General features: G+C 45.8%; 1 protein-coding gene across 1 annotated transcript in view; it reads left to right on the top strand.

Moving 5' to 3' along the window:
- ryr2a (ryanodine receptor 2a (cardiac)) overlaps positions 1-22,609 on the top strand; it is a 794,383-nt gene that overhangs the window by 448,013 nt on the left and 323,761 nt on the right. Inside the window, exon 25 of the mRNA XM_078557297.1 lies at positions 6,698-6,857. Within this exon, the coding sequence (XP_078413423.1) occupies positions 6,698-6,857 (160 nt within the window). The remainder of the gene's footprint in view (positions 1-6,697; positions 6,858-22,609) is intronic.

Here is a 22,609-nt window from a genome sequence, read left to right as displayed (position 1 = left end):
GTTGGCTGAACGGTAATAATAAGCTGATTATTGTTTTGTTGATTTTCTGTTCCAGCCCTGTCAAACATTTTCTAAGGTTGTGTTGCCCCACATATTGTGTTGGTATTTTCGTGCCGTCCCCTCCAGTGATGCTGTCGACACTTATTCTGGGCAGTCGCCCATATCATGTAACCTAAGGTTGCAAACAATCTGGTTCAGCCTCAGACAGTGGTCAAGTAAGGGATGAAGGCAGTTGTGAAGGAATGGAGCTTGTAGCAGGGACTAAAGACAATGGCTTCCGACTTCCCAAATCTATTGTAGGAAATTACTGCTCATCCAGCACTGGATGTCAATCAAGAAGTCTGACGAATCAGAGGCAGTGGAGGAATAGAGAGATGTGGTAATGTGATATGGCTGAGTTTCGTCAGCATACACGTGGAACCTGATGTGTTTCTGGATGATATCATTGAGAGGCAGCATGTAGATGAAAGAACGAGGATGATCGACATGATGTCCATTTAAATAGATCATTATCCATTTTAGCATCATGCAGAACAGTCTGCAATACTTCTTAAAATTTGGGTAGGGATCCTCAATCCTTAGCACTTCAAAATCTTAGGCAGTAGGGAATTCGATGGATTTAGTGCCCCCTGCGTAAAACAGACAAGTTGTGTTCACACTCATATGCTGCACGCAATGCGGACTATACTAATTCAGGTTAAATAAACCTCGAAAAATTAATGTTTTGCATCCATTTTACTCTTGGCAATATCTCTTTGGCAATGACCATATTTATAGATTTTGCTTATTTGCCTTTGGAGTTCCTTTTCTTTCTTCTCTTCAGGATATCAGTTTTAATGGAATGCTTTCATAAACCAGAGGAAGCTAGGGTGCCCAGCCTCCAAAGCATTCATTTGCCTTCTTTCAGTGGAAAACCATTGTGAAATGCTTGCGAAATAAAATAGGCATAAAATGAAAGCAACATGTCTGGCTATTGGGTCACTTTCTTAGTGCCTGTGTGCACTTTGGGGAAGAGATTGGGCTATGCTGCAAAAATAGAAGAAAATGAGCAAGTATTATGTCTCTCAGACAATATGGTCTACATTTTTGCACCAGAAATTCAGGCATTAAATGACACCCCCCCGCCCCCCCCCCCGCCCCCCCACCAACCCCGCACCGAGCCTCCAGTATGGCAGACAGGAAGCACGTGCTCACCATGAGCCAGAAGTGCACTTGACGCCATATTGGTAAAGACTTACGAATCAAGACGCATGCCCATGCCTGAAACAGACTCTTTTGTAAATGAGGGGTCTAATTCGATTTCAGGATTGAAATGAAAACAGAAGTGCTGGAAATACTCAGCGGGTATGGCAGCCGTTGTGGAAAGCAAAACAGAGTTAACATTTCCTGCTTTTATTAGGGGTCATGTTTTCTGACTTAGTGTGGCCAATGTCACAGAATATCCTCAAGCGTATGATATTTTTCACGCTCATGTTTTCCTGAATCTCTCACTAGCGAAGGCCAATAATTTCGTCGGAACTGAAAGCTCAGCAACCTGAAATGATAACTCTGTTCCCCTCACCACAGATGCTGCTAGACCTGCTGAGTATTCCCATCGTTTTCTGTTTTTATTTCAGATTTCCAGCATCTGCAGTATTTTGCTTCTCATTTCAAGGTTGGCTTGTTCTGAGGCTGCCAGTGCTCTGAAAGGGATTGCCTGTTGGCTCACAACCAACAAGGCAACATCTTAAAAATGTGATTACCTGAGTTTGGAGCTGGGATGACTTCTGTAAAAATACAAGCCAGCATTTCATAGCCAAGTCTAATGTAAGCCCTATACTTCAGTTAATGTACTTTGTTTTACCAGTTGTCCTTATCAATTCAACATTTTTTTTTTTGGTTGATAAAACTGACATGTGCTGGATGTGAATCTCAACGAACCATCTTTTAGTGCTGAATATTAGAACGTTTGTAATTATTATGTCCTGTGGAGTTGTAAGCATATTTTAAATTCCCAGTTGGTGTGACTGCCTGGAACACATTGCTGTAATCCAGGCCCAGAACTTCTGTGGAGCAGCAATGACGTCGGATTTCCACTGCGATCCTTTATACTTACCCAGTTTGCGAGCTGCACATTTCTCGTCAGGATGTCCGACCAGGGCCTGGTTAGAAATGTGCAGTGCAGCAGCTCCGGACTCCTTCCAGTACAGGGCAGCAACTTCGGGGGAAAGTGAAGGCCCTCCCCCCTCTTTTTTTAAGTCACCTGTTGTCTTAAATCAGGTAAGTTTAAAGGTCCCAGGCACTTTGAGAAGCCAGGGAGAAGATAAGTGTGCAAGGTAAGTGGGTGAAGGGTTAGGGTGATTGGAACGGGGTGAAGAGGGTGGTGGTCAGGTGGTCAGGGCAGTGGGGGGGGCGGAATTGGGTGGTTAGGAAGAGGTGATCAGAGGTGGGGTCAGGGTTGGGTGGTCAGAGAGAGGGGGTTGGGGTTGGATGGTCAGGGTTGTGAGGCAGTTGGGAAGGTGGGGTGTAGACGGGCGGGTCAGGAGGGTAGTCAGGGTGGAGGTGGCTGGGGGTTTCGGGAGCGTAGTTGCTGGGTCAAGAGGGTAAGTCGAGGGAGTTGGGGTCGAGAGGGTAGGGTATGGGGGGGTATTGGGGGCATTGGGAGAGTAGTCAGGGGGTTGGGAGGTTAGTCGGGGGGGCTGGAAGGGTAGTGGAGGGGGTTGATGTGAAGTTAGGGGTATCAGGAGAGTAGTTGGGGAGGTGGAGGGGTAATCGGGGGGTGGTTGGGTGTGCGGTGGATGGGTACAGGGTGAAGTTGTGGGGTCAGTAGTACAATTACCCAGGAATTAGAAGTGATTTTAATCCCAGTGCGTCTTCTGAGCTACATCTGTGGTACAACCCCTCACTGCTGCCCCCGGGGAACAGAAGCTTTGGGCCATTGTATCATTGTTATTAAAATGACTGCAGGCAGATACTTGTCAGATTCTCCCAGCCTGGTGACATGCCCAATGACACCAGACATGTTATAAGAATACTGCGATATGTTACTTTCTCTTTAATTGTTGAAATTAGTTGTTTTTTTGGTAAACAATGTTTGTTCATTTACAGAAACATCCTAGCTACCTATTTATTTCTGTACAATGAGATGATTTGGAGGAGAAACAGTCATGGCTTGTTCAGCAGCACCATCGCTGGAAGTCTGGGCATTGTAACAGTTTCCCATCTCATTGGGTCACAACAAACACTAAATAAGATCAGAACTAATTGCCTTCATGTGTGAGAGATTCTGGAAAACACCAGTTTTATATTGTCCGCAGGAACTCAGATGACACAATGTGATAAAAAAGTAGAAGCATTCAACCACCTAACGTTTCAAAAATTCATTCATGGGATATTGCCGTCGCTGGCTAGGCCAGCATTTATTGCTCATCTCTAATTACCCTTGAGAAGGTGGTGGTGAGCTGCCTTCTTGAACCTCTGCAGTCCATGTGGTGTAGGTACACCCACAGTGCTGTTAAGGAGGGAGTTTCAGGCTTTTGACCCAGCTATGGTGAAGGAATAGCGATATATTTCCAAGTCAGGATGGTGAGTGGTTTGGAGAGGAATTTCCAGGTGGTGGTGGTGTTCCCATGTGTCTACTGCCCTTGTTATTCTAGATGGTAGTGGTCGTGGGTTTGGAAGGGGCTGTCTAAGGAGCCTTGGTGTGTTCCTGCATCTTGTAGATGGTACACACTGCTGCCACTGTGTGTTGGTGGTGGAGGGAGTGAATGTTTGTGGACGTGGTGCTAATCAAGTGGGCTGCTTTGTCCTGGATGGTGTCAAGCTTCTTGAGTGCTGTTGGAGTTGCACTCACCCAGGCAAGGACAGAGTATTCCATCACACTCTTGACTTGTGCCTTGTAGATGATAGACAGGCTTTGGGGAGTTAGGAGGTGAATTACTCACCAACTTATTCCTAGCCTCTGACCTGTTCTTGTAGCCACAGTATTGATATGGCTAGTCCAGTTCAGTTTCTGGTCAGTGCTAACACTCAGGGTGTTGATTGTGGAGGATTCAGCGATAATAATGTCATTGAATATCAAGGGGGTGGTTAGATTCTCTCTTTTTGGAGATGGTCATTGCCTGGTACTTGTATGGCACAAAGGTTACTTGCCATTTGTCAGCCCAAGTCTGGATATTGTCCAGGTCTTGCTACATTTGGACATGGACTTTTTCAGATGCATGTAATGCTCAAGGCATTTTTCTGCTGCTCAAGTAGAGTTATGTGTATTTAAGGCCACAAGATCTGTGGCCTTAATTCATATACATTTGTATGTGGAGCATTCTAAGTTTGCCACATAGCCATGGAGTTGGGCTGTGGGGGTCAGGGAGGCTCCTTTGTTTTAACTTCTGTGTGTGTGTTTTTGCTCACAGATGCAGACAGAGGCAGCTTTGGTCTTGTGTAGTTTGCAGCTCATTAACTCGAGGGAGCAAAAGAGATAAATGTTATTCAGCCTGCACCTTAAGTAGAGAAAATACTAACTTTATTGCTCATCATGCAGAATGTTTGGAAACAGAGTCTGTGAGGGTAAAAGAGGCTGGAAGGTTTGGAGCTAGAGGGGGAAATCTACAATAGCTGTCATAGTAAAAGCAAGCAGTCAGCTTGAAGAGGGCAAAGAGAGAGAGGAAGTGTGCCAGGAGCTATAAAGCAGCTGTGGACGAGGAGAATTGAGCTATTCAAACGATCACTTGGTAGTACAGAGCTTGAATATTGCTGAAAGGAGAGACATGTTGCGAAGCTTTTTGTCTTGCACTTAACAGGACAGATGCAAGAATTCCAAATTTCAAATGATCACAACAATTTAGATTATAGGAGAAAAGGCTGCAGGTTGGTTGGCAAGTTGGCTCTGATTGATCGAGGCATTACCATGGTGAAAGCAGTGGGGAACTATAGCTCCCCAAGCTCCTGAGTAATTCACAAAATGTGCAAGGCTTGAACGTATTCCTTTTGTTTACAGGAACGGGTCTCTGCATATGAAAGTATATTGCTTCTAACAAGCATGAATGAGTCATGTTTCAAGCTCGATTGATTATCTTAAATTGGTTGTTAGTGTAGCTATTACCACACTCAGAATTGTTCAGCAAACATGGAATAACATCTGACAGGAAACGTTTTGTTTTGGGTTTTGCAAGTGTGGGCTGGTTGAGTTCAGCAATGGACCAGGACTTCGCAAGTATTTGAGGGTCAGGGAGGGGGTCGGCATGGGGGGGGGTGGGTGGAGTTTGAGAGGCCATGGGGGCAGGGGAACATCGGGGTAGGGGGGTGCCCTCTGATGGGCCCATGAGCCCAGTTAAGGAAGCACCCTCCCATCAATCAACAGCCCACGCAGGGATACCTCTCAGGCTGGCTGCTTGGCATGGGCCTCTGCCGCTGCTGGCTTAATCCCAGCAGTGGCAGAATTAGGCCCTTAAGTAGGCATTAATTGCCCACTGGCGGATGGGCTGCCCACACCACCTCCGCCACTGGTTAAATTATTGTGGGAGCACGTAGTTGGCGGGCAGGCTGCATGCTGGATTCAAAGTGTCCCCCATCTTCAAACCTGCCAATGGTGGGAGCATTAAATTCAGCCCACAGTTTATGGAGCAGTTTGATACAACTGAATGGCTTGCTGGGCCATTCCAGAGGCGATTGCATTGCTGTGACTCTGGAGTCACATGTAGGCCGGAATGGCAGGTTTCCTCCCCTGCAGGACATTAATGAATCAGGTGCTTTTTTTACAAAAATCTGGAAGTTTTATGATCATTATTAATGAGACTAACACTTCACCCAAATATTTTTTAATTAATTGAATTTAACTTCCCCCAGCTGCTGTGATAGGATTTGAGCTCACATCTCCAGAGCTTTAGGCTAGACCTCTGGATTACTAGTCTAGTAACCAATATGCTACCATCCCCCCATTCTATGAATGCATAGTTAGGTCACACTCATACAGATTACATGGCAATATTAACATGGCTATATTATATCACACACAGGCTGCCTTATGTGGCGAATAATAGATGAATAATTTAGTCATGGTGCTTCAGTTATGAGCATGGGACAGCCTCCTTCTCAATTTTATACATTTGTAACTATAAGTGCTATAAATCTGAAATAAAAACAGAGGACATGGCAAAGGCACAGCAGGTCGATCAGCATCGGAGAGAAAAAGCTGCATTAACAGTGAAGTGTGACACATATTTGAGATTTTATTTTGTATAATTTTTATCCAAAAATTGAATTAAAACTGAGGGTGTGACAGTTTAAAGTGCATAGCATAATTTGTTAAAAATTAATTGGTTGCTTCATCCCAACAGGGCTGCAAGTTCAACCTGAAACCTGCTGAGTTCCTGATCTCAGTCCTACTGCTGTAATTGGTTTCTTTGTTAATTAGGGAGCCACAAATAGCATGAGTCATACCTGGGGTGAGGATGGGTGTGTCATGAAACGGATCCCACTTTTTTTCATGCTGACTGCTTTGTTGATATTAGCAAATGGAATATTATGAGAGGAGTTCTTTGAGTTGTAAGCTTAACATTGTGCACAGGCATTATTGTAGGGTAGTCTACAGACCATAGCTACTGCCAAGATTCCATGCACACATTACAATATTGCAATTGATTTATGCTGTTGACACTCTGAATTTCACCTTAACACAACTAAAAATGACTAATGAGAAGCACTGTGTTTTCTGACGCAGTTACCAGCTACCGAGTGGCTACAAGCCAGCTCCTATGGACCTAAGCCACATCAAATTAACTTCAACCCAGGAGGCCATGGTGGATAAACTGGCAGAGAACGCCCACAATGTCTGGGCCAGAGACCGCATCAGGCAAGGCTGGACGTATGGCATTCAGCAGGTAAGCTGTGTCCTGTCTGCTCTTGCAATGGATGCCACATCCTAAGTAATTGCCTCAAGGGACTTGCTGCTGATCAGAGAGAATGGAAACTATGAAAGTTTCAATAGCTTTTGCATTTTTAATGAGCTCATTGCCAGCTGAATATGAGGCTGCGGCACATTTATCTATCTTTCAGGCTGCAGAGCTGGAGCAGTTGCAGTGTAATAGATTTATCTTCAACACTGCATTTTATGTTGCCGAACTGCCTCAGCAGGTGGGTGGATGGGAAATGTCCACAGCAGCCAGATTGACTTAAACTTCCAAAACAGTGACCGTTCCCAGGGGACCACCGCCTTCATATTCCTTGGAATTTTAGCACCAAATATTTTGTGCGTTTTAGTTTGAATACCGTGTTTACAATACCTTGTTTCTCAGCCATTAATTCCTCTTCTGGAGGATGTTGGTTTCCTGTAGGATTTCATGACTGCTGAAGGAGTACTAAAAAAAAACCTCTTCCCTTGCTGAGAAGAGCTTAGTGCAGTGAATTATGTGGCAGTTAGTTCTCCATAATTGGTGCTGGCAAAGCAGCAAATTTCCAGAGTCATTAGATGCCAGTCTGTGTGTGAGCAGCAGATTCAAAGCAATAACATTTCACTGATAGAATTGGCGGCGGTTATGTAAGTGAGCTGGTTTTGTTTACAAATACAGAAAATTATTTTCTTTCGTGGTAAAAGTTCCAACTCTGTTACCGGCTTAATGGATAAGTGCACCACACCTTTATAGAGCTAAGGTGAAGTAGGAGCTGGGGCCAGAAGCATGGAGCCATCAGAGAGTGAATGTCAAGAATTCCCCTCACACGTACTTGTGATCTCCTCCCTCAAGGTCACAACCTAAAGGTTGAGAACTGTTCGTCATTAAGCTAAATATTTCCCACCTTACGACATGAGAAAATAAGATAATTATAACCTGTGAAAGTAGGAAAAATAAAAGACATCCTGGAATGTTTGGCTTGCCATTTTTTTTTATCATGATTTCCATGACTCAAAAGGAAGAAAGACAGTTTGACTTAATTACTTGCATTTATATAGTACCATTCCCATCCTGAGCCCAAAATGCCTTACAGCTAATGAAGCACTCGTTGATGTGTTGCAATATAGGGAAATGCAGCAATCAATTTACATATACCAAGGCCCCACCAACAATAATGAGATAAATAACCAGATAATCTGTAATCAGGAGAACTCCCTTGGTCTTAGAGTCATAGAGTCATTATGGCACAGAAGATGGCCATTCTTCCCACAGAGTCCATGCCAGCTCTCTGTAGAGCAATCTGGTCAGTCCCAGTCACCTGCTCTATTCCCGTAGCCTGCAAGTTTATTTCCCTCAGTGCCCATCCAATTTGCTTCTGAAATCATCAATTGTCTCCACTTTCACCACCTTTGCATGCAGCAAGTTCCAGGTCATTACCACTCGCTGCATAAAAAGCTCTTCCTCACATTCCCTCTGCATCTCTTGCCCAAAACCTTAAAACCTGTATCCTGTAATCCATGTACCATCAGCTGATGGGAACAGCTTTTCTTTGTCTACTTTATCTAAACCTAGTACACTTCGATCAAACCTCCCCTCAATTTCCTTTGCTCCAAAGAGAACAACCCCAGCTGCTCCACCCTAACCTTATAACTGAAATCCCCCATCCCTGGAACCATTCTGGCAATGTCCTTTACGCCCTCTCAAGGACCCTCGCATCATTTCTAAAGATCTGGGCACAATACCCTAGTTGCGGCCCAACCAGAGTTCTACAAAGGTTTCATAACTTTCGTGCTTTTGTACTCAGTACCTCTATTTACGAAGCCCAAGATCCCATATGCTTTGCTAACCATGCTCTCAATATGCCCTGCGACCTTTAAAGATCTACATAGAAGAACTCCCTGGTCCCTGTGTCCCTGAATAATTTCCTTAATTATCTCAAACCTGTTAAAATGCTTGTTAATTCTTTCTCTGATTTTTGGCTGGAATCTCATGAGGCCAATGGGGGTCTCGCCCACCGGCCATTGAATCGTCAAGGAACCCCTGCCAGTTCCATGGGGGAGGCCCAACTAAATCAAGTGTCCTTCAGGCACATGATTGGCCATTGTCAGACCCTCCCCATGATTGAAGTCCCTGGAGAGCTGCCAGCCAATCAGAGGCTGTCGGCTCGTCATTGCTGCCACTGTGGCATTGCACCCTCCTGAGGGCCAGGATTGTGAAGGGACCCCAGGCCACAAGTGAGTGAGGGCAGGGTAGGCTTCATGGGTGGGGATTGTGGAGGGGGTGGGGAGGGGTTTCGGAGGAAAAAACAGAGGGGTGTATTTCAGCGGCCATGCCCAATGAGGGACCGCCCCTGGGAGGCCACAGGCAAACACAACAGGTTTTGCTGGGCACCCTTCCGAGATTGCGGGAGATCTGTTCGACTCCCTTTAAATCCCCGACACCACTAAATCGTGTGGCTCATGAATAATGGGTGTCAATTGGCTCATTAATGAGCCTAATTGACATTCCACCACCGGCAGCCGGGAACCCTGTGAAAGCTGCTTCCATCCTCTGGCTTAATTGGGGGAGGTTTTCCCGCCACTGGGAGAATCACAAGGCCTGTCCCATGATAAAGTGGGCCTGGCTGCCATAGTTCCCACTGCATAAAATCCAGCCCACTGTTTCTAAAACCTGACCCACTACTGATTTTAAACTGACTGGCCTGGAGTTACTAGGAATGACCTTTCTTCTAAGGGTTGCCACCTCTTGAATCTTCTTACATCTCTGTTGTATCTAGGGAAGGTTGAAAGATTATAGGGTGTTCTGCTAACTTCAGCTTCACATCTCTCAGTAGCATCTTTGTTAGTACACACTGACACAAAGTACTTATTAATATCCTATCCTTGCCCTGCGCCTCTAAGCAAATGTCACCTTTTTTGTCTCATAGGTCCTTAACCTCCTCTTTCTACTCACTTACTATTTACAGGTTTGGAGAAGATTTTTGGGTTCCCTTTCATGTTAACTGTCATTCTATTCTCATATCCTCTCTTTGCAAGTTGTATTTTCCTCTTCACTGCCCCTCTCAATTTATTGTATTTGGCCTGGTTCTCGCTGTAGAATTCACCTGATATGCATCATACATCCCCTTTCTTTTCTTTCATCCTTCTCCATCTTCCTTGTCATCCAAGAAACCTGACTTTGGTTCCCTATCTTTCACCTTTGTTGAAATATACCTAGCCTGTACCAGAAGCATCTGCTCCTTATAGATCATTGTTTTGCTCCTGATCGTCTTTGGTTCCAATTTACCCTGGTGACATTCCCTCTTATCCCATTGAAGTTAGCCCTCTTCCAATTTAGAAGTTTTCCTTTAGATTGTTCTCTGCTCTTCCCCATTACTAATCTAAACCATATGATACCATGATCACTCTTATGTAAGTGTTCCCCCAAAGCTACTTGGTCCACTTGGCCCACCTCTTTCCCCAGGACCAGATGCAGCAATGTCTTCTGCTTTGATGGCGAACATACTGGCCAAGGAAATTCTCCTGCACACATTTCAGAAATTTCTCCCTCTCCATACCCTTTACTTTAATGCTATCTCAATCAATATTTGGGTATTTAAAGTCCCCCAATATCACCACTGTGTACTACTTGCACATCTCTGTGATTTCCCTGTAGATTTGCTCCTCCCTCTCTCTCAAAGTTTTGAGGCCTGTAAAAGACCAGGAGTACCTTTTTATTACCTCAACTCTAAAATGGGTTCTGTTCTTGACCCCTCCAACACAACCAATTATAGTGTCTTCCCTATACCTGCCACTGGCCTCGGCAATCTTCCTTAGATGTGGAGAAGTGCCAGCAGTTTGGAGAGTTGCTAATGTTGCACCCCTATTCAAGAAAGGATGCAAGGACAGTCCGAGCAACTACAGGCCAGTTAGTTTAACATCAGTTGTGGGTAAGGTTTCAGGTACAAGAATCAGAGGAAAAAAGTCATCCAGCACTTGGAAAGGATTGAGTTAATTAGAGAGAGATAGGACAGGTTTTAAAGGGCAGATCATGCTTGACTAATGTAGTTGAGCTTTTTGATGAAGTAACAGGGAAGGTTGATGAAGGGATTGTGGGGGATGTCTATATGAATTTTAAGAAAGCGTTCGACTAGGTACCACATAAAGGGCTAGTTAAAAAAAGTTGAGGCTCATGAAATAGAAGGGTCACTGTCTAATTGGATAAAAAATTGGCTTAAAGACAGAAAGCAACATGTTGTGTTGAATGGTTATTTTTCAGGCTGGAGGACAGTAGGCAGTAGGCCTGTTGTCCTAGGGCCAGTGCCAGGACCATTGCTTCTTCTGCATTGTATGAATGACTTGGATCTTGGAATATGGAATAAAATTTCAAAAGTTGATGATAATGCCATCTTGGAGGAGTAGTAAACAGTGAGGATGATACAAATTGCCTGCAATAGAACATAGGCTACCAGAATGAGCAGAAACATAGTAAATGGAATTTAATACAGAGAGGTGTGAGGTAATGCACTTTGGCAGAAGGGATAGAGAGAGGTTGTTCTCCTTGGAGCAGAGGTGATCGAGGGAAGATTTGATAGAAGTGTACAAGATTATGAGAGGTTGGATAAGGCAGATAAGAAAAATCTGTGCCCACGAGCTAATACAAGGACCAGAGGGCACGGATTTAAAGTTTTAAACAAGAGATGCAGGGGGAATGTGAGGAGGAACATTTTTATGCAACGAATAAGTAATGACTTGGAATTCACCGCTCATGAAAGTGGCGGAAGTGGAAACAATCAATGATTTCAAAAATAATTTGGATGAGCCCTTGAAGGAAATATAATTGCAGGATCCAGCGGGGAAGTGAGGCTGACTGGATTGCTCCATGGAGATCCGGCATAGGCTTGATGAGCTGAATAGCCTGCTTTTGTGCCGTAAATGACTATGATTACTATGACTGTATGGGTGGAACTTAATGCCCTCACCCAAGGCAGTTTGGTGGTGAAGGGGCACTTAATCAGGTGGAGACCACATTGCTTTGCCACCTCCACCTCCATTGAGTCTGAGGCGGGAAGACCCATGGAAGGCCTTCCTGCCCAACCACCAATTCAGGCCCTTAAGTGGGAAATTAATGTCCACCTAAGGGCTTCATCCCATTGCCGCTGGTAGAAATGCAGTGGTTAGCGGGTTTGCCATGAGGAGAGCACAACAAGCTAACCCATGTGGGCTTGTTTGCGTGCTCCTGAGGATGGGGGTCCTCGCTCATAGACACTTAGTGCCTGATCGAGGGACCCGGCATAGGGAAGGAGGGGAGGGTCCCACAGAGAGCCACCTCTCTGTTTCTGCTGCTACCCCCATCCCATTGCTCCCCATCTCATGACGCGCCCTGTGACCGCCCGTCTCAGCATCACTTACCTGTGGCCTGGGATCCCTGGTGGCACTGCTGTTCAGTAGAGCTGCTGGCTCCTGATTGGACAGCAGCTCTTGGTAAATGGGACTTCTGCCGCCGGGGACCTAGTTGGGGGGGTGAGTTCAGGCTGGAGTCAGGCCAGCTGACCTAGGAAGAAGTTTGGAGGCAGCCACAGGGGCTGCTGGGTGCAGAGGTGGGCTGTTTAAAATGCCTGCCTTGGTGATGGGGCACTTGTCCCAATTAAAGTAAAATCAGAAGGGTCCTCCAGCCCTTGCTCCTCACATCCCCTCAACCCCCACACACTCTCCATGACCCATCATGCTGCCCCATGGCACCCACCCATATGGCTCCTCATTTCACCATTCCAAGGTATGCTGCCCAAACCACTCCATGGCTCCTTATGTTCCCCATGCCAAGATATGGCACTTCCATGCCCATTCACCCACGATATAGAAGCAAAGAACCCTATAGTGATAGTAGTATGTGTGATTAAAACTTTAAAAGTCATTCATTGATTACTTTCTTAAAGAAATTCCCTTTTATTACAGCCCAATAAAAGTATCAATCACCTGGACTCTTTAAAGTTTCAATAGCTGAAATTGCAAGCACTTGAAACCTCTTTATCTCAAGTAAATAAATATTTCAAAATTGACAGTATTGATCAGAGAGCCAGAGCTATCAATCAAGCAGTGTTTTCTCTGGGGCTCAGGTGTTTCAACAGGCTAATGGATTTCTGGGTTCACAGCCAAACCTCATTATGTATTGTGCATGGGTGGATGGCATACCTCAGCATGGGGGTGCATGAGGAGTTATCGGGGTTGTTTGGGGGGCATACTTTGGGGCATGGGGGACATGAGGGGCCATGGCATTGTTTGGAGGAACATACCTTGACATGGGGGGCGTGAGCAGCAAAGGGGATGAGTGGTATACCTTGTCTTGAGGTGCATCAGGAGGATCTTTTGAACTTAGCTTTTAAAAGCTCCCCCCATGCACACTGTGGGTCACAACACCTCTGATGTCCCGTGAACCACTACACATTGAAAACCTGGCCCGACTGCATGAAAATTTTGGAAGACTTTGACGTACCTATCCCTGCTGGCCAGGTCGGGAGTGCAGGCTGCAGGCTTGCGACCCAAACCAGCCCCCACCCTCAAAAGGCACTCGCAGAGATCGGAGACTCCGGGTAGGGTTGAGTATTAGTGAATTGGGTCCTGACCATTATTTTTAAAGAGTTCCTGAGTCATCCTGACTCGGTGAAAATACAGCCCATTAATTCTGTTTCTCCCCCACAGATACTGCCTGATATGCTGAGTTTTACGGCATTTTCTGTTTTTATCTCACCATTTTAATGCCTTGTTTCCATTATTGCCGACACATCAGTTTCCCACACGGCTATTTGGTCATGTAGCTCACCAACCTCATTCACTACACTTTGTGTGTGCGTACACCTTTCTTTGTATTCCTCACAGTCCTTCGAAGATGGCTGCTGTCTGTTATGGTGCTACACTCTTCTCTTGTGCTATACAAGACTCCCACTCCTTCATCCACATTATTCCTCTTTTCTATTTCTCTATGCTGGTTCCCATCCCCGGCAATTTAGTTTAACCCCTTCCCAACCATACTGATGGACCTCTCGTGATGAAATTGGACCCAGTCCTGTTGGGTTGCAACCAGTCCCTTTTGAATAGTTGTCTCCCGCCCCAGAACTGGTCCTAATGCCCCAAGAACCTGAAACCCTCCCTCCTGCACCATGCTTCAAGCCACTCATTGTTCCCCCCACCTTCCTGTTTCTATTCTCGCTATTGTATGGAACTGAGAGTAATCCAGAAATAACTACCTTAAAGGTCCTTCTTTTTAATTTCCTCCCTTGTTCCTGAAAGTCTGACAGTAGGATCTCAATACATATCCTCTCTATGTTGTCGGTACTGATATGTACCACAATTTCTGGCTCACTCCCTTCCCTCGGCAGAATATTTTGCACCCTCTCCTGGCATTAGGAAGGCAACACACCATGTGGAACTCCTGATAACGGTTACAGAAATGCCTGTCTTGCCCCCTAACTATAAAGTCTCCTATAATGGCAGCATTTACACTTTGCTGTTCCCTCCTGTGCAGTCCCTTGCCCGTTGGTGTCATGACCTGGACTGCACTCCTTCATGATGTTGTCACTTCCAGCAGTCTCCAATGCTGAGTATCGGTTTGAGAGTGGCACACACCCCAAAGAGCTGTAGTTTCTGCCCCTTCCTCCCCTTCCAGATGGCCATCCATCTTCGGACAGTGCAATGGGATATTTCCTCATTCAGTTGAGAGGACAGATGGGGGTCTTGGTTAAATCTTTCACCCTAAAGTCGGCACCCTATCAGAGGTTAACACTCTTAGAATGTTTATTGGTGAAAATGAATGAAGAGCCACCTGAGACCACTATGAAATCCAACATTATAGAGAGACTGGTTTAACAAATCAAAACTATTCTTCCAATCAGATAATTCCTGACATTAACAGACTCCAATGTCCTCAGTTCTGGTCATGAACTGTACAAATGTAAGGACATTTTTTTGGTTCTGTTACATAATATACACAAAGGTAATAGAATAGTAGGCAGTTTACCAGGGAAGATATTCAAGTGACAATATAAATTGGTTTGTAGGGAGGCAATGGTATAGTCAACCCTGTCAACCCTGCAAAGTCCTCCTTACTAACATCTGGGGACCAGTGCCAAAATTGGGAGAGCTGTCTCACAGACTAGTTAAGCAATAGCCTGACATAGTCATCCTCACGGAATCATATCTTACAGGCAATGTCCCAGACATCACCATCACCACCCATCGGTAAGTCCTGTCCCACCTGCAGGACAGGCCCAGCAGAGGTGGCGGCACAGGGGTATGCAGTTGGGAGGGAGTTGCCCTGGGAACCCTCAATATCGACTGCAGACCACATGAAGTCTCATGGCATCAGGTCAAACATGGGCAAGGAAACATCCTGCTGATTACCAAGTATCGCCCTCCCTTAGCTGATGAATCAGTACTCCTCCATGTTGAACACCACTTGGAGGAAGCACTGAGGGTGTCAAGGGTGCAGAATGTACTCTGGGTGGGGGACTTCGATGTCCATCACCAAGAGTGGCTCGGTAGCACTGCTACTGACTGAACTGGCTGAGTCCTAAAGCCATAGCTGCTAGACTGGGTCTGTGGCAGGTTGTGAGGGAACCAACAGGAGGAGTAAACATACTTGACTTCATCCTCAGCAACCTGCCTACTGCAGATGCATCTGTCCATGACAGTATCGGTAAGAGTGACCAGCACACAGTCGTTGTGGAGATGAAATCCCACCTTCACAGTGAGGATACCCTCCATCGTGTTGTGCGGCTCTACCACGGTGCTAAATGGGATAGATTGCGAACAGATCTAGCATCTCAAGACTGGGCATCCATGAGGTGCTGTGGGCAATCATCAGCAGTAGAATTATAGTCGAACACAATCTGTAACCTCATGGCCCAGCATATCCCCCACTCTACCATTATCATCAAGTCAAGGAATCAACCCTGGTTCAATGAAAAGTGCAGGAGGGCATGCCAGGAGCAGCACCAGGATTACCTAAAAATGAGGTGTCAACCTGGTGAAGCTATAACACAGGACTACTTGCGTGCCAACAGCATAAACAGTAAGTGATAGACAGAGCTAAGCGCTCCCACAACCAATGGATTAGAGCTAAGCTCTTCAGTCCTGCCACATCCAGTTGTGAATGGTGGTGGACAATTAAACAACTCACTGGAAGAGGAGGCTTCACAAATATCCCCATCCTCAATGATGGGGGAGCCCAGCACAGCAGTGCAAAAGATAAAGCGGAAGCACTTGCTGCAACCATCAGCCAGAAGTGCCGATCCATCTCGGCCTCCTCCAGAGGACCCCATCATCAAAGGTGCCAGTCTTCAGCCAATTCAGTTCACTCCACGTGAAATCAAGAAATGGCTGAAGGCACTGGATAGTGCAAAGGCTATGGGCCCTGACAGTATTGCAGCAATAGTACTGAAGACTTGTGCTCCAGAACTTGCTGTGCTCCAGAACTTGCCACGCCCCTAGCCAAACTGTTCCAGTACAGCTACAACACTGGCATCTACCCGGCTCTATGGAAAATGCCCAGGTATGTCCTGTACACAAAAAAGCAGGAAAAATCCAACCCAGCCAGCTACCACCCCATCAGTCTACTCTCGATCGTCAGTAAAGCTTTCAAGCGGCATTTGCTCAGCAATAACCTGCTCACTGGTGTGCAGTTTGGGCTCCGCCAGGGCCATCCAGCTCCTGACCTCACTAAAGCCTTGGTTCAAACAGGGACAAAAGAGCTGAACTCCTGAGGTGAGTTGAGAGTGACTGCCCTTGACATCAAGGCAGCATTTGACCGAATGTAGTATCAAGGCGTCCAAGCAAAACTCTCTGCTAGTTGGAGTCATACCTAGCATAAAGGAAGATGGTGGTTATTGGAGTCATCTCAGCTCCAGGACATCACTGCAGAAGCTCCTCAGGGTAGTGTCCTTGACCCAACCATCTTCAGCTGCTTCATCAATGGCCTTCCTTCCATTATAATGTCAGAAGTGGGGATGTTCGCTGATGATTGCACAATGTTCAGCACCATTCGCGACTACTCAGATACTGAAGCAATTCATGTTCAAATGCAGCAAGACAATATCCAGGGTTTGGGCTGATAAGTGGCAAACAACACTCGTGCCAAACAAGTGTCAAGCAATGACCATCTCCAACAAGAGAAAAGCTAACCATCACCCCTTGACGTTCAATGGCATTACCATCACTGAATCTCTCATTATCAACATCCTGGGGTTACCATTGACCAGAAACTGAACTGAACTAGTCATATAAATACTGTGGCTCCAAGAGCAGGGCAGAAGCTAGGAATCCTGCGACGAGTAACTCACCTCCTGACTCCCCAAAGCCTGTCCACCATCTACAAGGCACAAGTCAGGAGTGTGATGGAACACTCCCCACTTGCCTGGATGAGTGCAGCTCCCACAACACTCAAGAAGCTTTATACCGTCCAGGACAAAGCAGCCCGCATGATTGGCACCACATCCACAAACATTCATTCCCTCCACCGACCCACAGTAGCAGCAGTGTGCACTATCTACAAGATGCACTGCAGGAATTCACCAAGGCTGCTTAGGCAGCACCTTCCGAACCCACGACCACTACCATCTAGAAGGACAAGGGCAGCAGATGGGTGGGAACATCACCGCCTGAAAGTTCCCCTCAAAGGCACTCACCATCCTGACTTGGAAATATATCGCCGTTCCTTCACTGTCGCTGGGTCAATTCCTGGAGCTCCCTTCCTAACAGCACGTGGGTGTACCTACACCACATGGACTGCAGTGGTTCAAGAAGGCAGCTCATCACCAGCTTCTCAAGGGGAACTAGGGATGGGCAATAAATGCTGGCCCAACCAGCAAAGCCAACATCCCATGAATGAATTAAAAAAAAAATCAGGTGCCTTTCTAAAGAGCGTGTGATTGAAGAATATGGTAAGAAGATGGGAAAGTGAGTCTGGCATTCATAAAGAAAGATCTGTTAGTTGGACCTAATGACCTGTTCCTAGAAGTAATTATGTTCACATGAATCATAAATGTATTTTTTGAATTCTATCACATCTGCTTTTTAAGGTACAATTTTTTAAAAGATGAAAATCAGTGATATACGCAGTCCTTGAGAGTGAAATTAGAACAGAAGCTCAGATTTAAATGTAGATATGGAAATTAATATGCAAGAAGTGCTTTGATTAATTATAGATATTAATACAAACTGTTGTGTTAAAATAAGAATTTTCATGTGCATGAAAAATGTGCAGTGTTTCAATGAAGCAAGTCATTTATCTGTCACAAAGAAATCATTAAGGCACAGAACGTACCTTCAAGATCATAGTTTAAAGGACTTGAAATATTAGAATGATGTATCTTACAACTTCATATGACTAATCTCCATTAAAAATACACTCTATTTGATTAAAAAGTGTATTATAAGTCATCCCCTATTGCACTCTGTCAACTATTAGTAGAAGGGCTGTAAAAATTTATGTGCTACTATAAGGGATTACGTTTCTATGTTGTGACATTTTCCTATTATGTTGAACAAAATGAGGTATTAGCAGTAGGTGCCTCTGAGACTGAAGTAATGTAGGCAAAATGGAAACTGTCCCATTTCACTCTCACCACTGCCTATGCGAGTCTAGCACCAATTCCATCAATTCTTGTGACAGCTTGTTCAGCTGAGTGTAGCGATGGACAACCTTAGAGACTCATCTGACTCAGCTGAAATTTCTGCCCCGCGCTTGTTGCCACGAGTGCAGTCATGCACCTCTGAAACATTGTCCGCTCATGGCTCTACCTCCTTATTGTTGGCGGAACCTTCATCTATTTTCTTATTCTTTTTTATGACATGTGGGCATCGCTGGCTAGGCCTTCATTCATTGCATATCTCTAATTGCCTCTGAGAAGGTGGTGGTGAGCTGCCTCCTTGAATCGCTGCAGTCCTGAGGTGTAGGGACACCCACAGTGCTGTTAGGGAGGGAGTTCCAGGATTTTGATCCAGTGACAGTGAAGGAATGGCGATACATTTCCAAGCCCAGATGATGAATGGCTTGGAGGGGAAATTCCAGGTGGTTGCGTTCCTGTCAGTCTGCTGCCCTTGTCCTTCTAGATGGTAGCGGTCGTGGGTTTGGAAGGTGCTGCCTAAGGAACCTTGGTGAGTTCCTGCAATGCATCTTGTAGATGGTATACACAGTTGCCACTGTTTGTCGGTGGTGAATTTTTATGGATGGGGTGCCAATCAAGTGGGTTGCTTTGTCCTGGATGGTGTCAAGCTTCTTGAGTGTTGTTGGAGCTGCACTCATCCAGGCAAGTGGGGAGTATTACATCACACTCCTCACTTGTGCCTTGTAGATGGTGGACAGGCTTTGGGGAGTCAGGAGGTGAGTTGCTTGCCGTAGGATTCCTAACCTCTGATCTGCTTTTGTAGCCACAGTATTTATATGACTAGTCCAGTTAAATTTCTGGTCAATGATAACCCCCAGGATGTTGATATTGGGGGATTCAGTGATGATAATGCCATTGAGTATCTAGGAGTGATGGTTAGGTGCTCTCTTGTTGGAGATGATCATTGTCTGATGCTTGTGTGGGGCGAATGTTACTTGCCACTTGTCAGCCCAAGCCTGGACATTGTCCAGGTCTTGCTGCATTTGGACATGGACTGTTTCAGTGTCTGAAGAGTCGCGAATGGTGCTGAACATTGTGCAATCATCAGTGAACATCCCCACTTCTGACCTTATGATGGAAAGAAGGTAATTGATGAAGCAGCTGAAGATGGTTGGGCCGAGGACACTACCCTGAGGAACTTCTGCAGTGACATCCTAGAACTGAGCTGATTGAGCTCCAACAACCACAACCGTCTTCCTTTGTGCTTGGTACGATTACAACTAGTGGAGTTTTTCGCCTGATTCCCATTGACTCCAGTTTTGCTAGGACTCCTTGATACCACACACTCGGTCATATGGTGCCTTGATGTCAAGGGCAGTCATTCTCACCTCACTTCGGGAGTTCAGCTCTTTTGTCCATGTTTGAACCAAGGCTGTAATGAGGTCAGAAGCTGGCTGATCCTGGCGGAACCCAAACTGAGCATCAGTGAACAGGTTACTGCTAAGCAAGTGCTGCATGATAGCACTTTTGATGACCCCTTCCATCACTTTACTGATGTTGAAGAGTAGACTGATGGGGCGGTAAATAGCCGGGTTGGATTTGTCCTGCTTTTTGTGTACAGGACATACCTGGGTAATTTTCCATAGAGCCAGATAGGTGCCAGTGTTGTATCTGTGCTGGAACAGCTTGGCTAGTGGTGCAGCAAGTTCTGGAGCACAAGTTTTCAGCACTGTTGCTGGAATATTGCCAGGGCCAATAGCCTTTGCAGTATCCGTTGCTTTCAGGCGTTTCTTGATATTGCGTGGAGTGACTCAAGTTGGCTGAAGACTGGCAACTATGATGCTGGGGACTTCTGGAAGAGACCAAGATTGATCATCCACTTGGCACTTCTGGTTGAAGATTATTGCACATGCACTGATATGCTGGGCTCCTCCATCATTAAGGATGGGAATGTTTATGAAGCCCCCTCCTTCAGTGAGTTGTTTAATTGTCCACCACCATTCACAACTGGATGTGGCAGGAGTGCAGAGCTTTGGTCTGTCCATTGGTTGAGGAATCACTTGCCCTATCACTTGCTGCTTATGCTGTTTGGCGCGCAATTAGTCCTTCAGGTTGACACCTCATTTGTAGGTATGCCTGGTGCTCTTCCTGGCATGCCCTCCTGCACTCTCCATTGAATCAGGGTTGATTCACTGGCTTGATGGTAATGGCAGACTGGGGGATATGCTGGGCCATGAGGTTATAGATTGTGATTGAGTACCCAGTGTACAGTTTTGAGTTGCTAGATCTGTTTGAAATCTATGTACCCCATTTAGCACAGTGGTAGTGCCACACAGTACGTTGGAGGTTATCCTCAATGTGAAGACGGGACTTCGTCTCTACAAGAACTGTGCGGTGGTAACTCCTACCAATACTGCATCTCTGATAGGCAGGTTGGTGAGGATGAGGTCAAAAATGTTTATTCCTCTTGTTGATTCCTTCGTCATCTGCTGCAGACCCAGTCTAGCAGCTATGTCCTTTAGGACTTAGCCAGCTCGGCCTGTGGTGGTGTTACCAATCCACTCTTGGTGATGGACATTGAAGTCCCCCACCAAGGGTATATTCTGTGCCCTCCCAAGTTGTATTCAACATGGAGGAGCACTGATTCATCAGCTGACAGGGGGGGTTGGGGGGGGTGGGGAGGCAGCACGGGGGCAGGGGAGAGCGCGGTACCTGGTAATCAGCAGGAGGTTTCTTGTTTGATCTAGTGCCATGAGCCTTCAAGGGGTCCAGAGTTGATGTTGAGGATTTCCAGGGCAACTCCCTCCCAACTCTATACCACTGTGCCACCACCTCTGCTGTGTCTGTCCTACCAGTAGGATGGTGGTGTTTGGACATGATCTGTAAGGTATGATTCCGTGGCTGTGTGAAGCTGTTGCTTGACTAGTCTGTCAAGGTTGGGGCAGTTTGTGGGACAACCATCTCAATTTTGGCACAAGCCCCCAGATGTAAGTAAGGAGGACTTTGCAGGGCCGACAGGGCTGGGTTTGCCTTTGTCTTTTCCAGTGCCTTGGTCGGTTTGATACAACTGAGTGGCTTGCTGGGCCATTTCAGAGGGCATTTAAGAGTCAACCACATTGCTGTGGGTCTAGAGTCACATGTAGGCCTGACCAGGCGAGGTTTAGGCTTTCCTAAATTAGTGAACCAGATAGGTTTTTATGGTCATCATTAGACTTTTAATTCCAGATTTTTATTGAATTCAAATTCCTTCATTTGCCATGGTGGAATCCGAACCTGAGTCACCAAAGCATTACCCTGGGTAATCAGTGGATTACCAGTCCAGTGACAATGCCACTACGCCACCCACTCCCCTAAGGCTTCATCAGCTTGAGGATCCTTTTATTTCATGCTCTCCTTGTTGTGTTACATTCCGTTGAATGGAACAAACTTCCACAAATCCAGAACTCTTAGGTCTGGACCTTTTCTCACACAAGGCACCACTCATCCAGCATCCCCCAACCCACCCCTCGCAACCCCCAATTCTGTCCTTGCCTAGCTCTCCTGAATACTTGCACCCCAGAAAATTGGCTTCAAGACTCTCATCCTCATTTTTCTTTCCTCGATGGCCTTGGCAGACCCTATTTGAGTGATCTTCTCCAGAGAGATACCTCTGTGGTTCACCCCAAGTGTCAGACGTCTCCGCTACATTCAGTGTTCTGCTTTAGTTTCTTTCTGTCTTTTTTTTGAGCAAAAGGAATCTCTTTCGTCCATTGGTTGATTCAGCAAAAATTTTTCTTGACATATGAGATGAAAGAACATGTCAGCAGGTCAGAGCAGCTTATGTTGCATTAAGTGCAGGCTATAAACTTGTCCCATGTTTCCTTTATTAGACTCACAAATTCAACCTTTTAGCTATTATATCCCTGCCCCTGGATCTTTCTTCCAAATCTGTCTTGCTTTGCCGTCCCTTTCTCTGCTTTTAAAAATCTGTTAAAAATTCTCTCTTCAGTTTGAGGTTCAGGATGAACCATAGAGGGACTTCTCTGTGTTGTGTTGCAAAAGCAAGAATCCTCTCTCAGTTGCAAACTGCAGACCACAGTGCTCCTTGTGTTTACCCAAATTATCCTCCAGGATGATTGCCTCCAATGGTTGCAGCATCATGAGAGGTAAATTTATAATGCATATG

This window comes from Cetorhinus maximus, chromosome 14 (assembly GCF_964194155.1).
Source record: "Cetorhinus maximus chromosome 14, sCetMax3.hap1.1, whole genome shotgun sequence".
NCBI lineage: Eukaryota > Metazoa > Chordata > Chondrichthyes > Lamniformes > Cetorhinidae > Cetorhinus > Cetorhinus maximus.
The sequence above is the reverse complement of the archived record's forward strand: the minus strand, read 5'-3'. Positions and strand labels throughout refer to the sequence as shown.